The sequence below is a fragment of the Capra hircus genome (assembly GCF_001704415.2).
Source record: "Capra hircus breed San Clemente chromosome X unlocalized genomic scaffold, ASM170441v1, whole genome shotgun sequence".
Lineage (NCBI taxonomy): Eukaryota > Metazoa > Chordata > Mammalia > Artiodactyla > Bovidae > Capra > Capra hircus.
In genome coordinates, this window is record NW_017189517.1 from 10,082,165 (window position 1) to 10,099,818 (window position 17,654).

General features: G+C 43.2%; 1 protein-coding gene across 5 annotated transcripts in view; it reads left to right on the forward strand.

Annotated features, from left to right (window-relative positions):
* The first annotated feature begins 3,774 nt into the window (after nucleotides 1–3,774).
* The window catches only part of ARHGEF6 (Rac/Cdc42 guanine nucleotide exchange factor 6), a 116,245-nt gene continuing 102,365 nt past the window's right edge, over nucleotides 3,775–17,654 (forward strand). For 2 of the 5 annotated variants that reach the window (XM_013976296.2, XM_013976297.2), the window contains exons 1-2: nucleotides 3,775–4,052; nucleotides 5,257–5,340. In XM_013976296.2, the coding sequence (XP_013831750.1) occupies nucleotides 3,816–4,052; nucleotides 5,257–5,340 (321 nt within the window). In that variant the 5' untranslated portion in view covers nucleotides 3,775–3,815. Of the gene's footprint in view, nucleotides 4,053–5,256; nucleotides 5,341–14,469; nucleotides 14,562–15,496; nucleotides 15,707–17,654 lie in introns of those variants that run through there. The other 3 variants (XM_005700425.3, XM_005700426.3, XM_018044164.1) reach the window with 3 other exon arrangements.

The window sequence follows — 17,654 nt, forward strand, 5'->3', positions numbered from 1 at the left end:
ATTGTCACCCTGCTTATTTAACTTCTATGCAGAGTACATCATGAGAAACGCTGGGCTGGAAGAAGCACAAGCTGGAATCAAGATTGCCGGGAGAAATATCAATAACCTCAAATATGCAGATGACACACCACCCTTAATGTCAGAAAGTGAAGAAGAACTAAAGAGCCTTTTGATGAAAGTGAAAGAAGAGAGAGAAAAAGTTGGCTTAAATCTCAACATTCAGAAAACTAAGATCGTGGCATCCGGCCCCATCACTTCATGGCAAATAGATGGGGAAACAGTGGCAGACTTTATTTTTCTGGGCTCCAAAATCACTGCAGATGGTGACTGCAACCATGAAATAAAAAGACACTTACTCCTTGGAAGGAAAGTTGTGACCAACCTAGACAGCATATTAAAAAGCAGAGATATTACTTTGCCAACAAAGGTCTGTCTAGTCAAGGCTATGGTTTTTCCAGTAGTCATGTATGGATGTGATATTTGGACTATAAAGAAAGCTGAGCACCGAAGAACTGATGCTTTTGAACTGTGGTGTTGGAGAAGACTCTTGAGAATCCCTTGGACTGCAAGGCGATCCAACCAGTCCATCCTAAAGGAGATCAGTCCTGAATATTCATTGAAAGGACTAATGTTGAAGCTGAAACTCCAATACTTTGGCCACCTGATGCGAAGAGCTGACTCATTTGAAAACACCCTGATGCTGGGAAAGATTGAAGGCGAGAGGAGAAGGGGATGACAGAGGATGAGATGGTTGGATGGCATCACCGACTCAATGGACATGAGTTTGAGTAAACTCTGGAAGTTGGTGATGGACAGGGAGGCCTGGCGTGCTGCAGTCCATGGGGCCACAAAGAGTCAGACACAACTGAGTGACTGAACCGGACTGTGTGCTTAGATAAAACAATTGCTAGATTTCTGTATGGCAGAAGGGGAGCAGATAATGTTGTTCATCAAAATGGCTACACTCTAATATTCATATGATGGAAGAGAAAACTTAGGCTTCTGCTTGAATTAAATTAAATGAGTCAATAAGGTAATTTTATGCAAGTTCTGGATACATGTATCCACCTTTACTTCTGCCATTCTCTTCTTGCAAGCTTAACAAGGTAACTTTTGCATAGTGTTTTATTTTTTCATACTCTTACATAAAGCCTGTGCTTTGTGCTGCTGTGCTCTCCTGTCTTTCAGCCTTCCACTCTGTTCCCCCAGGTCCTTAACTTCTTTTCACTGCCCTGGGTTCCGTGGCTAGTCATTTCACCTGTATGGTTGCTACTGTCCTGGAATGCCTTGCTTTCTTGACATTTGCCCATACCAACCCTAACTTCCAATCTTTATACTAGTAGAAGTGTTTTTCTGCTTTGAGATGGTCTTGCCTTTCTGATTTTACTCTATTGCTTACAGTCACTTGCGATAGCCAATGTCTAAAATGAGGCAGATTTTCACCCCAATAACCCCAGTGGGCTCAAGCCTATTTTGAACGAGGCTGGATTCCTGAAATTACCCAGGCTTTATTCTTCAACAAAAAATGTAAGTGATACCTCAATAATACTGCCGGATTTGTTTGTCTGTAGGATACAATTCTGATGAGCATATGTGAGAAAACTGGTCAAATGAGATATCAAAGTATATTCAAGCAGGTTACATTTAAGAATTTCATTGATCAACACATGGATTTTGGTTTTATTTCCATTACATAGATTTGGTCATGGATCAAAAGTCAATGAAAACTTTTGATTGACTATACTTATTTTGCTCATAAATATAATTATATCAAACTGAATATCTGGAGGTCAAATCTTTCTTATAGAACTATTGATAGATACAACAACATGAATGAAACTCAAAGGGATGATGATAACTGCAAGAAACTAGACAACATAAAGTTCCATATTGTGTGATTCCATTTATACAAGATTCTAGAAAATGCAAACTAATCTATAGGATTGAAAAAGGTTGTTCATTGTCTGGGATTTTAAGGGAAGGGAGGAAAGATAGGGTTGAAAGGGCACAATAACACTTTTTGGGGATGACAGAAAAGTTTTCTGAATTGTGTGTATATGATTGTATCATGGGATGTATACCATATGTCAAAATCTATTAAATCATACATCTTAACCATATGCGATTCATTATGTCAGTTATATCTCACTAAAAGTACAAAAATCATTAGCAAGGAAAACATGTTGGTTTTAAGTCAAAATGTCTGCTGTGTACCAGGCACTCTGCTGGGGACAGTGTTCATCAAGGCAGACAAGACCCCTCCCTTAGTGGGGGCTACATTCTGGTGGAGGAGACAGATCAACAAATGACAATAGTCAAGTCTGGATAACTGTTATGACAAGGTAAAAAGGGGAAGCTTTGAAAGAATGTAGCCAGATTTTTTTAAACAAATTTTTATTTGGTTGCACCTGGTATTAGTTGCGGTATGTGGGATCTTCACTGTGGCATATGGGATCTAGTTCCCTGATCAGGGATGGAACCTGGGCCCCCTGCATAAGGCGTGTGGAGTCTTAGGCCCTGGACTACCAGGAAAGTACCCCAAACATGTAGCAGGATTATCTAAGCTGATTATTTGGTAGTAGATGCCTGTCACTGTATTGAAAAGATTCTGAAAGTTAGCATGATCCCATGCATCAGGAGAGGGTAGGGAGTACCATGCATTTGCCCAGATCAGGCTATACTGTTGGCCTTATCATAAATTTCCTAATCATGTGGCTATTATAACTGGTTATGAAGATGTTTTAAGAATAGTGTAAATCTCTTGTTATAGACCAGTTTTTTTCCAGAGCAATATTTTTAAGGCAAAGTGTTTCTTGTTGGGGAAACATCAACCTTCAGACTGTAGTATAGACAGAGGACAAGTGTTCTTTTGTTCTCAAAAATTCTGTTTCCAAGTGCTTTTTACTCACCGATATGACTGTGTCTGAGCCTTTGCTAAGGGCACTGCAGCTGGATTGTGTAGTGGAACCAGGTCCAGAAAAAGAATCGCTCAAGAATGCAAGTAAACAGGATGTCAGATGTTATCCTTAGTCTATTTCCCTAAACATAGCTTTTTGGCTGCAAAGTAAAATGCCATTCTTCTAGTTTGTGCTTACACAGAGTGATGGCTGACAGCAGGCACAGTCTTCATCTGCTTGGCACGTTGTCACCGTGCAATTCAACGTGTTTTGCAGAGGAATGATCATGACACATTATCTCGGTGAGACAGTAAGAGGACATCCGGCCATTTCTTGGAAGAATTTTCGCAGCTTACCTTCTCTGAGCCCTGTTGTGCCAGCACAGCTCCCCACGAGGCTCAGATCTGTCTGACCTAAGAGCCAGTTGGCATCTTCCTCTTGACATAAGCCAGATTTTCACTGGGGCTAGACTATTTATTGACAGCATTTTCCCAGACTGGCCCATGAGTATCTCATTTCCAAGGTCCCCTGAAGTGCTGGCTCGCCTCTGTTTTCCCAGAGCACTCACTGCCTTCTCTTTCCTCCCTCCCCAGCATCCTGCTCACTTCCTTCCCTTACAGCTTCTTGCACTGTTGGTTTTTTTTGGGGGGGGGGAGGGGTGTGAGTGTGTGTATGTATTTCTTCTTTTTTTAAAAAAAAAAAATCCTAATGAATTTGTTTTGCAGCTTTTGAAAAAGAATCCCAGTGTTATCCAGGATTTTCCCCTCATTCATTCTATTTCTACATCTTTGAGTGTGAGCTCTGTGGTTTTCAAATCCCAGAATTGGAGTGGCTTCCACCGTTGTCTAAGGAACGTTGTTTTAGAGCTTTGCTCTGCAAGCACGAGAAGAGAACTCATAAAAAGGAAGACAACAGCAGATGCAATCGCGGATGTGGCTTAGTCCTTGCAGCTGCCCCAGAGAGGTGCTCGGGAGCGTTCAGTCTGCAGTAATGAATCCAGAAGAGCGCGTCGTGACCTGGCTCATATCCTTGGGAGTATTAGATTCCCCCAAAAAGACCATCTGTGATCCGGAGGAGTTCTTGAAGTCCTCGTTGAAAAATGGGGTAGTGCTGTGCAAACTGATCAACAGATTAAGGCCTGGCTCTGTAGAAAAGGTAAGGGAAATTTGCAGTATCTTTAGGGTTGCTCACCACCAGAGAGCAGCGGTAATGTCACTCTGGAGATTTTCGGTTGCCTGGGTCATGGGACACTCCTGCTTTCATCTCTTTTTGAGATTTAACCGTTCTTTCTTACTGTTTTCATAGTCGGAAAAAGTCAGAAAATGAAAGGTTTTCCTTTAGTGATTGGCCACTAGAGGTTAGTACAGTAAAAACCTTTGACACCACTGGTACCAGGGGACAAGGAGAACACCCCTGTCACGAGCTGGCTCTGCCACAGAGATGTGTGTTGTGCCTCTCTGTGCACTGAGGACATGTCTTGAACCTGAGGTTCATGTGAGTCTGTGGAGTAATGGGATGATTTGTAACAGATATTCAGGGTGCTTATTGATGGTATGACTAAATTTACCGTGGATTTACTTCTCAAAGAAATAAAGTATCCATTGAAAGAGAGGCTATTTAGCAATCAGAAGAAATAATCCAAAATGTCACAACGGGTTTGTTAAAACAATAGAAACCAAATATATGTTTTGAATGCAACACGTGTTCAAAGTGAAACTAACCTTACTCATTTTTAAAAATCCAAAATTGTGAAGGTTGGAAACCCATGATCACCAGTAAGAATAATTTTTAAAATGGGCACCTTAACCAAGTTTAAAAGTGGAGCCATAAATTATTTTCTTAAGGTCAGCAGGGAATGAGACACTGAGTACAGTTCATTTCCCTCCTTGAGGCAGTGTTTTTATTGAACATACCGATTTACTTATAATTTCTCAAACTTGGAAAACAGTGATAAAATGGAAAATGTCGAGAAATGTGATCAAATGTAAAGAACAGCGAAGAGGGAAATACAATTTTAATACATTATCATGAGGAGGATGGAGGGAAATGATAAGTTGAAAGCAGGAACCAGGATGAAAAAAACTTGCAGGGTCTCTCTAATTTGCTATCACCATGCTTTGCATGAGAAAGTTTGTTAGTGGAGATGACATGGGGCTAAGGATTTGGTGACATTTGGAACAAGACCAACCGTTTAGATTTTTGCATCACTTCCTTCAGTGGTTAATTTCTCTTCCTGGATTGACAGTAATGTTGGCCCCACCTTAAAAAGCCTACTTTATCTACTTATCAGAGAATGATGCAATGATGTGTCCCACTTGGGATGACAGTCTCCAAGTGATATTTGACTGTGTTTCTTTAGTACTGTCTGGAGCCCCAAACTGAAGCTGACTGCACCAACAACATCAATGACTTCCTGAAAGGATGCGCAGCCCTTCAAGTGGAGGTAAGCCCATCCAGGTTGCCTTCCTTGTGGTCATTTTTCACTCTGCTAATGAACATGGTGTCGTGGTAAAAGGCTTATTTTTACTGTTGAACAGAGGAAGCATTTTTATGGAAACCATGGTTAAGATAGATGGTCCCCAGGCATGGTTTCCTAGTTTGTTTGTTTGTTTATTTTTTTTCCGGAAACCAATTCCAAAGCAAAACAAAATCAAAATTCAAAATATGGTAACTTTTATCTTACTGTATAGCACAGAGAACCATATTCAATCTCCTATGATAAACCATAATGGAAAAGAATATTAAGAAAAAGAATGTCTGTATATGTGTAACTGAATCATTTGGCTGTACAGCAGAAATTAACACAGCATTGTAAATCAATTAAAAAAAGACAAAATATGGTACCACTTAGAAACATCTCCCAAAATTTGTTGTATGACTCAGGGAATTCAAACCAGGGCTCTGTGACAACTTAGAGGGGTGGGATGGGGTGGGAGGTCGAAGGGAGATTTGAGAGGGTGGGGACATATGTATGATTCATGTTGAAGTATGGCAGAAACCAACACAATATTGTAAAGCAATTATCCTCCAATTAAAAATAAATAAAAAAAAAAACACAGCTCCCAAGCTCTGAAAGCAGGCTTTTGGTGCCAGAGGTTGTATGGTATGCATCCCTACTAAGTGGAGCCCAAAGTGGGCCACTGGATGCTGCAGAGGGTTACTGTAATCCTTTTGAGTTGGGAAGGGTGGAAAGATTATAACCACTTTTCCCTACTAACACTTTAGAACAGAGGCCATGAAAGAACTTGGCCCTGAGGTAGAAATTGTATATTAAGTTACACTGTATTCTTTTATGTTATGTGGATCCTTGCAGTAAGTATAGGGGGTGTTGCTGAAAAAGAGGTGACACTTTTGCTTGTATGTCACATTATTTAATGTCTCTGTGCCTTAGTGTTTTAATCTGTAAAATGGACACAATAATAACTACCTCATGGGGCTGTTTTAAGGATCAAATGAGATACTGCATAATAATTTAGAGCTGAGAGCTTGAAATTCCAAAGATCTATGAAGTAACGTAGGTAGAGTACTCAGCACAGGACCTGGGGTGTAAGAAGTATAGACATGCATTAGTAGTATCACTTGTGGAGAAATGTTAGTACTGGTTTGAGCCTGGACTCTTCCCTACTGGCTCAGACAGTAAAGAATCTGCCTGTAATGCAGGAGACTCGAGTTCAGTCCCTAGGTTGGGAAGATTCCCTGGAGAAGGGGACAGCAACCCATTCCAGTATTCTTGCCTGGAGAATCCCATGGACAGAGGGGCCTGGTGGGCTATAGCCTGTGGGCTTGCAAAGAACTGGATACAACTGAGCGACACTTTCACACACCTTCTGATATTAGACTACTTGGATTCAAATCTCAGTTATCTCTTGCTAGTAGCTTTGTGACCTTGGGCATGTTATGGCTCTGTGCCTCAGTCTCCATACCTGCAAAATGGGAAGAATAGCAGCACCTGTCTCATGGGATTGGTGTAAGGTTTCAAAGAATTCACATCCTTGGAAGAGTGCATGGCACACAGAAAGTTTTCTCCAAGTGTTAGTTAACTACTAGTAGTACTAGTACAAGTAACTTTCCCCCAGATAAACTTTGCTTTCTTCAGAGTTTTTCTGAAAGTTAGCCATAGCATCAAGCTATGCTTGTTTCAGAATATTTTATTCCAGATTTCCGTATTGCCAAATTTTAGCTCCTTCCCTCTCTCTCTCTTTATCTTTCTGTGTGTGTACCTGGGCACATGGTGTGTATGGCTTTTAAGGCAGGTGCAACCTACTCTATATCCCTTATGGAATGATGTCTGCTACGAACAGATCATGGCATTTTCTTTTCATTTGTTAAATAAAAACATGGTGAGGTTGCCAAAGATTTATGCACTCTGAAGCTGTCAGAAGGTATATTGAGCTTCTATATGGTTCTAAGAATACTAGGTGATACAGAAACACCTCCTGGGTCTGGCATTTTTGGAGAATGAGTCGTTTCACATAAGTGGATTTTTCTGATAACTAATGCTTATTCCGTTAAGCACCCATACTTAAAATATTTTTGGCCACTTTGGACACAAATCTTTCTTTGAAAGTATAACATAATTTTCATTTCTTACATGAAGGTCGCCAAACATATTTTGATCTCTTTTGGATAATTCAGGCTGGTCTGAGCATCAGATGAATATTGTGAGGAGGCAATATCTGTCAGGATGGTTAAGCACATACCTTCTCCAGTTTGACAGACAGACATGGGTCAGAATTTTGGCTCTGTGTGATTCTGGGAAAAGTTATTTGCCCTCTCTCTGCTCCAGTTTCCTCATCTGTATAATGGAGACATGAGTAATAGGTACTGCATTGGATTTGTTTATTTATTTTTAATATTTTGACCATACCTTGCAGCATGTAGGATCTTAGTTCTCTGACCAGGGATCAAACCCTTGTCCCCTGCAGTGGAAGCAGGGAGTCTTAATCACTAGACGGCCAGGGAAGTCCCTGCACTGGATTCTTTTAAAGGTCAACTGAAATAATGCATCTAAAGCACTTCATATGTCATCGCACATAACACATGCATAATAGCTGTTCACTCATACCATTATTACTAGGTAGTGTTGCACACAAAATTATGCCTGAAAGGGGTGCATAACAGTCATACTGAGGCACTCCTAGAACCCTGAGGGAAGATTAATAAAATCAATACAGGAGGAATGAGGTTGAAAGCTGAGCTGGGTGCACCCAGCAGCCAAAAATACTGACCATTCAGTCTCAAGTTCCCAAGGTAGCTAGAATATAGACCTAAACACAAATATTTGCAAATTAAAAAACATTATTTTAAACATTGAAAGTATTTGACCTACAATATGGTGTAAATTTAAGGTGTACAATGTGTTACCTTAATGCACTGATATTTTGTAATATCATTGCCATTGTAGCGATATTTATCACATCACCTAAGTACAATATTGTTGTCTGTGTTCCCTATAGTGGACATTAGACCCCTATGGTGTATTTACTGCTCGTTGTAGGTTGGTACACTTAAACAATGTCAGTTTTCATCCCTCAGCCTCCACCCCCTGATAACAGCTCTTTTTTTCTGTTTGATTTTTTAAGATTCCATGTATAAGTGAGACCATACAGTATTTTTATTTGACTTACCTCATTTAGCATAATGTGTTCAAAGTCCATCCCTGTTTTTGCAAATGGCAGAATATCCTCCTTTTGCATGGCTGAATAACAGTCCATTGTGTGTATATACCACATCTTTTCTTGAAATCCATTCATCCGTTGATGAACATTTAAATTGTTTCTGTATCTTGTCACTTTAGATAGAGTATCTCTCAGAACTAAAGTACCCAGCACAGTGCCTAGTCTGAAGTGAAGTGAAGTGAAAGTTGCTCAGTTGTGTCCTACTCTTTGCGTCCCCATACATTCCATGGAATTCTCCAGGCCAGAATACTGGAGTGGGTAGCCTTTCCCTTAGGGCATACTTAATACTTTTTTTGTTGACACTATGAAACTGTTAATGTTTAAAAAGCAAAAAGAGCAGGGCTTGATTGTTGCCAAGGACACACTATTATTTATATACAGAAAGAGTGCCAGCTTGAAACGGTCGGTTTGGAAATCTAGAAAAATGAAAGCAGAGACGCAGCAGTACATTGACAATTTGAGTGTTGACTGTGGGGCACAGTGACCACATGAAAGAGCTGCTGCCTTCTGACCCTCTGAGTGGCCAGCTGGTCTCTGCAAGTGACCTCCATCTTTGTGTTCTCATGTGGCTTTAGTGTCCTAGGGTCGCTAGAGGCTCACGCCACTCGCAACTGATCAGGGAAGTCTGCTGAGACACCTGGGAGACAAGGGTGTTTCTGAAGTGCCTCCCAGACTTCGATAGCATCTTCCTAAAAATATTTCCCCATTTTCTTTCTTTTTAATTTAATTAAAATAGTTATTATTATTATTGGCCGTGCTGTGTGGCTTGTGGGATGTTAGGTCCCCAGTCAGGGATCAAACCCGGGCCCCCACCAGTGGAAGTGAGGAGTCCTAACCACTGGACCACCAGGGAAGTCCCTAAAAATGATTTTTTATTACATGAAAAATTATTTAAATTCTATAGTGCTTTCTAATTTTCAAAAGTTTCACACATGTGATTTCGTATAGTCCCATAATAACCCCTTTTATTCCCTTATCCCTATGTTGCCCCCTCCCTCCTTCCCTCTCCCCACAGGCAGTTTGTTTTCCATATCTGTGAGTCTGCCTTTTTTGTTTTAGTCACTAGCTTGTTGTATTTTTTAGATTCCACATATAAATCATATCATACAGTATTTGTCTTTCTCTGACTTGTTTCACTTAGCATAATGCCATCCAAGTGTCCATCCATGTTGGTATAAACTGGCATTATTTAGTTCTTTTTTATGGCTGAGTAGTATTCCATCACACACACACACACACACACACACACACACACACACACACACACACACACCACATTGTCTTTATCCATTCACCTGTTGATAGACACTTAGATTGTTTATACCTTGGAAATTGTAGATAATGCTGCTATGAACACTGAGGTGCATGTATCTTTTGAATTGGTGTTTTTGTGTGTGTGTTTATATATATATATATAAACCCAGGAGTGAAATTGCTGGGTCATATGGTAGTTCTATTCTTAGTTTTTTGAGAAACCTCCATACTGTTTTCCACAGTGGTTGCACCAATTTACATTCCCATCGACAGTGTAGGAGGGTTCCTTTTTCTCCACACCCTCCCCAAATTTGTTATTTGTGTTCTTTTCAGTGATAGCCATTCTGACTTGATTTGCACTTCCTTGATGATTAGCAATGCTGAGCATCTTTTCTTGTGGCTGTTGGCCATCTGCATTACCTCTTTGGAAAAATATCTATTCAGGTCTTCTGCCCACTTTTTAAATTGGGTTGTTTTTTGATGTTGAGTTGCATGAGCTGTTTATATATATTGGATATTAACCTCTTATTAGTCAGCATTTGCAAATATTTTCTCCCATTTAGTAGATTGTCTTTTCATTTTGTCAATGGTTTCCTTTGCTGTACAAAAACTTTTAAGCTGTAGGTTCCATTTGTTTATTTTTAAAATTTCCTTTGCTTTAGGAGATGGATCAAAAAATATTGCTGTGATTTATGTCCAAGAATATTCTGTCTATGTTTTCCTCTAGGAGTTTTATAGTATCTGGTCTTTAATCCATTTGAGCTTATTTTTGTGTATAATGTTAGAGAATGTTCTAATTTCTTTCTTTCACATGTGCTGTCCACTTTTCCCAGAATCACTTATTAAAGAGACTGTCTTTTCTCCATTGTATATTCTTGCTTCCTTTGTCATAGATTAATTGACCGTAAGTGAGTGGGTTTATTTCTGGGCTCTCTATTCTGTTCTACTGATCAATGTATCTGCTTTTGTGCTAGTACCATACTGTTTTGATTGCTGTAACTTTGTGGCATAGCCTGAAGTCAGAGAGTGTGATTCCTCAGCTCTGCTCTGTCTCAAGATTGTTTTGGCTATTTGGGGTCTTTTGTGTTTCCATACAAATTTTTGAATTATTTGTTCTAGTTCTGTGAAAAATGTCACGTTGGTATTTTTGATGGTTTGTTGTTGTTGTTCAGTCTCTAAGTCATGTCTGACTCTTTGTGACCCCATGGACTGCTGCATGCCAGGCTTTCCTGACCTCCACTATCTCCCAGAATTTGCTCAGATTACTGTCCATTGATCAGTGACGGTATATAGCCAACCATCTCATCCTCTGCTGCCCTCTTGTCCTTTTGCCTTCAACCTTTCCCAGCATCAGGGTATTTTCCAATGAGTTGGCTCTTTGCATCAGGTGGCCAAAGTATTGGAGCTTCAGCTTCAGCATCAGTCCTTCCAATGAATTTTCAGGGTTGATTTCCTTTAGGATTGACTGGTTTGATCTTGCACTCCAAGGGACTCTCAAGAGTCTTCTCCAGCACTGCAATTCAAAGGCATCAACTTTTCAGTGCTCAGCTTTCTTTATGGTCCAAGTCTCACATCAATACTGAAAAAACCATAGCTTTGACTAGACAGACCTTTGTTGGCAAAGCAATGTTTTTGGTTTTTAATATGCTGTCTAGATTTGTCATAGCTTTCCTTGCAAGGAGCATCTTCTAATTTCATGGCTGCAGTCACCGTCCACAGTGATTCTGGAGTCCAAGAAGATAAAATCTGTCATTGTTTTCACTTTTTTCCCATCTATTTGCCATGAAGTGATGGGGCCAGATGCCATGATCTTGGTTTTTTGAATGTTGAGCTTTAAGCCAGCTTTTTCCCTCTCTTCTTTCACTATCATCAAGAAGCTCTTTAGTTCCTCTTCACTTTCTGCTATTAGAGTGGAATCATCTACATATCTGAGGTTGTTGATATTTCTCCTGGCAATCTTGATTCCAGCTTGTGCTTCATCTAGCCTGGCATTTCACATGATGCTGCTGCTGCTAAGTTGTTTCAGTCGTGTCCGACTGTGCGACCCCATAGACGGCAGCCCACCCAGTTCTTCTGTCCCTGGGTTTCTCCAGGCAAGAACACTGAAGTGGGTTGCCATTTCCTTCTCCAACACATGAAAGTGAAAGTGAAGTCATGTCTGACTCCTAGCGATCCCACGGACTGCAGCCTACCAGGCTCCTCCATCCATGGGACAGAGTCTGCATATAAGTTAAAAAAATAGGGTGACAATATACAGCATTGTCACACCCCTTTCCCAGTTTGGAACCAGTCCATTATTCCATGTGATGTTCTAACTGTTGCTTCTTGACCTGCATACAGATTTCTGAGGAGGCAGGTAAGGTGGTCTGGTATTCCCTCTCTTAAAGAATTTTCCACAGTTTGTTGTGATCCACACAGTCAAAGACTTTAGCATTGTCAATGAAACAGAAGTACATGTTTTCCTGGAATTCCCTTGCTTTCTGTAGATGATTCTTTCCCCCACTGAATTAATGTAGCTGAGTGGTAAGTTTTCAAATCAGAAATCATGAGTCCTCCAACTTTGTTCTTCATTTTCAAAATAATTTTGGCTATTCTGGATCTCTTGTGTGCACATATGGATCAGGATCAGCCTGTACATTTCTGCAAAAAGGCAAACTGGAATTTTTAATAAGGATTGTATTCAGTCTGTATATTGCTTTGGGGAATATTGCCATCTGAACAACATTAAGTCTTCTGATCCATAAACACAGGATGTCTTGCCATTGATTTAAGTCTTTAAAATTTCATTCAACAATGTTTTGTAATTTTCAGTGTACACGCCTGTACTGCCTTGATTCAATTTATTCCAAAGTATTTTATTTCTTTTGATACTATTGCAAATGGAATTGTTTCCTTAATTTCACATTTGGGTTGTTCATTGCATAGAAATACAATTGATCTTTCACCATTAAGCATAATGGTAGTTGTGGGTTTTCACAGATGCTCTTTATCAGGTTAAAGGAGTTCCATTCCTTTCCTAGTTTTTTGAGTGTTTTTTGTCATGAAGGGGTGCCAGATTTTTTCGAATGCTTTTCTTTGCATCTGTTAAGATGACCATTGATTTTCTCCTTTATTATACCGCAATGTTTATTACATTATTAATTTTCATATGTTAAATCAATCTTGTATTCTTGGGATAAATGCCAGAGGGTCACGTTGTATATGCACATAGAGATTTGTGTACCTCTGTGATTATTCTTGAAGCATCTTTCTTCATAGAAATGGAATACCTGTGTTACAATTTGATACTCTCAAATTCCCCTACAAACATGCTGTATGAAGCTCTAATCCTACCAACAGTGTAGAAAGTGCCTTCTTCCTCATGTCTCTGGTGGCCCTGGATATTATTTATCATTTATGTTGGCTAAAATGTTGGGTGCAAATGGTATTTCTTTATTGCTGTAATGTTAATGTCATGATTCCATGTGCGTTTGGACATCTCTCATGCCTTTATTGTTTATTTGTATTTCCATTTTTGTGAACCAAATGTATCTTTCTTATTTATTTACAGAATGGAGAAGGCAGGGAGGACACTCAGGCCTCAAGAGAAAATCTTCCAGAACATATGGAAAAATCCTCATGTCTAGGTAGAGTGTCACTAATGTGACCAATAAGTCCCTCGACAGCACTGTCCTAGCAATGGTCTTTTTTCTGCCTTTGAACTTGCTGGGAGTCAGGGACAGATACAGTTCTTGTGATCATTTGGGACTGGCCTGGGTGGTACCTCTGACTACGCAGTCCTGGCTAAGCCCCAGGAAGGACTGGTCTGTCCCAGCTCTAGTCCTCTGGTTTTTCTTTCAGCCAGGCTTCCCCCAGCCTCATCCCCAGTAGGCACTTCTTTTTCACCTGCCACTTTTATGAACAACCCATTGCCAGGGATACTCTACCATCTCCTATTCTGCTCCTGGGCCAACCTTACTTCGCCGTTTTGTTTATGAAGGATTTCACTGAAGGTATATGAAGCTCAGTTAGGGCTTCTTTCACTCTCTTTCTCCCTCCTTCACCAGCTGGTATCAGTATGGCTTTTTCTGTGCCCCCACCCGTAACTGCCTCCTGTCTCCCTGAGTCACTCCATCTGCCTTGTCACTGGAACAGCATGGGTGCTCTCCCCAAAGTGGGGCCTGTGGGATGGACGATTTGCCATTTCCCAGGGCCGCTCGACAGGGAAGCAGTTCTGGAAGGAAGGCAGCTCTACTAATGATCATGAGTCAAGGGCTAAATCTCCCATAATCGATCTGAGCTCTAGGAGAGCAAAGCCTCCCTGGAGCAATGAGGCAGAGGCCAGGCAACTAAGCAGTAGCTGCAGTGGGTATCAGGCCCTGAAACGGCGACGTTCTCTCCGAGAACTCAGAGTCCCCTTCTCTCGGCCTCAGTTGACTCATCTGTAAAAATGAGGAGACTGGAGTAAGGATTGGTAATGTCTCACTGTTGGACACTGTTTTTAACTGGCCGTTTCCATCAGTTTCCGCTGGGGAAAGCTTTGTATATTTAGCCGCTCAATTTGAGCTAGTGAGAAGACTAAAGAGGATTTTGGTAAGTTTTTGGTCTTTTTTTTTTTTTTTTTCCTCTTTCTGTCGAGCCAGTCTGACACTCCTACTGGAATTTCCGTGAGTTACATCAAATGACACCCATGACTGGCCATCCTAATCTACCGATTCCATTGCTTTTCGGTAAAAACTGGACTTCAAGTAAGGTCGGAGATATTTGCCTTCTCTCACGAACCTTTTCATTCTCCCTCGAAGAGACTATTTGGTGTGGGGCCTGTTATCCGAGAAGTCCGGGAAGGGCATCCAGGACAGTTCGGGGAAGGGAGGGGTGCGGAGGGCCGCTGGAGCGCGCTTCCTCTCTGGGGTGGCTCAGCGGCTCACCACAGGGTTTAGGGGCTCCAAGCCGCGTCCGGGGCTGGAGGAGGAAGCGGGCCACCTGGCAGGGCTGCTCAGTGAGGCCGGGATTCCCGCCCGAGGCTCTAGCAGAGGCCCGCGGCAGGCCAGGCGGCGGCAGCCCGGGGCTCGGGGTTGAACCCGGCGGCAGCAGCATGCGCAGTGTGGCGGCCGCCGCCGCTGCTCCGTGGCTTCTGCTGCCGCCACGGCTACCGGGCGGCGGCGGCGGCGGCGGCGGCTGCTCTGCCCTGCGCCGCTGTCACTTCCAGTTCCTACTTCGGCGATCCAGGTCCGGGTCACTGCTTCCCCGCCGCTGGCCCGGTCCCTCCAGGCCGCTCTCCCTCCCGGGCTCTGGCTCCCGGCTGGAGGGGGCCGGCGAGGTACTGAGAGCCGGGTGCGGAGCGGCCGCAAAGGCGGGTTCCCAGGGCAGCCGCTGCCCGCCCGTCGCCGCCCCGCGCGCCCTCGGCCGGCTCGCCGCCCGCGCACCCAGCAGGGCGCGTCTCCTGCACCCCGCTTTCGGCCCCGCGCTCCCCGCCGCTTTGGAAACAAGAACTTGAGGGCCAGCATCTGGCTTCCCTTTAGATTAAAAAAGGCGGGGGGGGGGCATTAAAAAAAAACAACAAATAAAAAAAAACCCTGGTCTGGAGAGGTTGCGGGCGCTGCTCAGAGTTTGGAGACGGGCGCCCCCTCCTCGTCCGCGTCCAGGAGCAAAGTTGCAGTCGCCCCTCCCCGCCCCGGCGAGCCGAGCCCAGCTCTCCAGTTTCGCCCTGGTGGCGGCCGCGCTTAGGGCAGAGTCCCAGCTCCGGCCGAGTGGAACCGTTCCCGCAGCCTTGGCACCGGCTCGGCCGCCGGCTCGCCGGCCCGGTGACTCGGGAGGGCGAGCGGCTTCCCGGAGGCGGCAGCGGCGCGGATAGAGCGAGCGAAAAACTGGAGGACCAGAGGGCAGCCGCCAAGCCAGGTGACCTGCCCGGGCGAGGGGTCAGGGGAAGGGGACCGCGCGAGGGCCTGGGGTGGGGCCGAAGGACCCTCGTTGGCGAGGAGCCGCCCTTCCTCCCCGGGCCGTGGCCGCGGGGTCCGTCCTCCGCCAGGGCCTCGCGGGGCTCTGAGCGCCTGGGTGCCGGGAGCGGGGGCGGGGGCCGAGGGCGCAGAGCGGGGACGCGCCAAACTTAGGGGCGAGTTGTCCGGCTCTGGCCGCGAGGTTTGCATCAGACCCGATTCCTTCTTTTCCCTGAAACCAGGGCAGGAATCAACAGTACTATTTTTCTTCTATACTAATTGACATCCCCCACCCCCCCGCCACCGTCCCCGGCATCCGTACATTTGGGGCTATTTTAGGCGTTGAGTACACAGGTCTGTCGCAGGAATGGTTTGTGGATGGGGAAAGTCCTGTATCTACAAGGTGTTCTAACGTACCTGTGGTTAATTTCGAGTTTTCATTTTCCAGTCATTTAGGAACCCAACAGGTATTTGAGCGATTTCGTTTCTCAGCTCTGGAGTGGAGAGCCCTTAAGTTTATCTGTCTCTTCGAAAATCTTATAGTTTTATTTTTGGTTTGTTATTGTTTTTGGATACAGGGGTGACTCACATGATTTTTTTTTTGTCTCTTCTTAATGTGTAGTGGGAGAAAAAATAGAGTCCTAAGGGAATATATTTTTCTATGCAACTATGTACCTTTTGTCAAGAAAAGCTTCACATAAACCAGAAACCATTATAGGAGAGGAGACAATTTTAAAAGCAAGATTCTGAGGTTCAGACTGTTTTTCTAACTTGTATTTGCCTGGGAACCCCACGATTTGTCCTTGAACTTCCTATCTTAATTTTGACATTGACCATGGTAAGAAGAGCTCCGATGACATCATTTGCTCCAGCCACAGTTCTGGTGTTCCGTGACTGAGAGCGCCTGTCTCCAAAACGTAAAGCCTGGGCCTGCCCTTGTAGTTCAGCTGAGGCATTTCCAAGGATTTCTCTTAAGCAAAGTATTATGCTACATGCCAGGCAGTGCTGCAGTCTCTTCTTACATAAGCGAGCTTCAGGCTGGTGGAGTCTCTGGGTGTGCTTGAAGCAGTTAATATCAGAGAGTTCTCAGTCTTGGGGAGGGAGGGTGGTGGTTGGTGACTGGAGTTTGGAACAAAGTAAATTTCCAGCCTAGAAATCTCATCTTGCCTTCTTTTGCTGCTTCAAGTTTTGGAAAACATTCTATTTATCTTATCTAAAACTCACTGTGCCCTTGTGAAGGATGTAGGAGAGATGGCATTGCTTTCACTGGCCAGAGAAACAGAAAAGTTTAGTGATCCAAAGTCACAGAGCTGACGGGTGGTGTCATCAAAACTCTCACCCGAATCTTCTGCTCTCAGCCCATGATTCTGCTTTGTGTTTATGCCAACGTGACATTTGATACAAAAGTGTCTCATTTGGTACATATCGTGGATGGTATGTCGTCCAAGCTACTGTTTCTTTCTGTTCTTTCTTGCCAGCTCACAGGACTGGTACTGTTACTGTTACTAGAAGTGAGGTCAGGGACAAAGCTTTCCACAGGAGGGTCTGTGGTTGGTATTGATCTATGGTCTGCCTCCTCTCCAATCATCTTTGGGGGTAGCAGTGTTGAACAGAGTGAGCCCCCAGGGCCCAGAAATGTCTGACATTCATTTGACATCACTAGCCCAAGTATAATATTACTTCAGTCTTTACAAAGAAACTCATTCAGGAGGAGAAACCGGAGAGTGTGAGTTTTGTTCGTCTGCAGCAATCTGCTCATCACTGGGCTGAGACTTAGGAACTTGGACTTGAAGGAGAGAGAGGAGTTGGGTACCTACCATTTCTCAAGCACATACTGTGTTCTAGGTTGCCTGCTAGGTGCTCTAAGTATATTATTTCATTTCATCCTCACAATAATCCTAGGGGGGAGA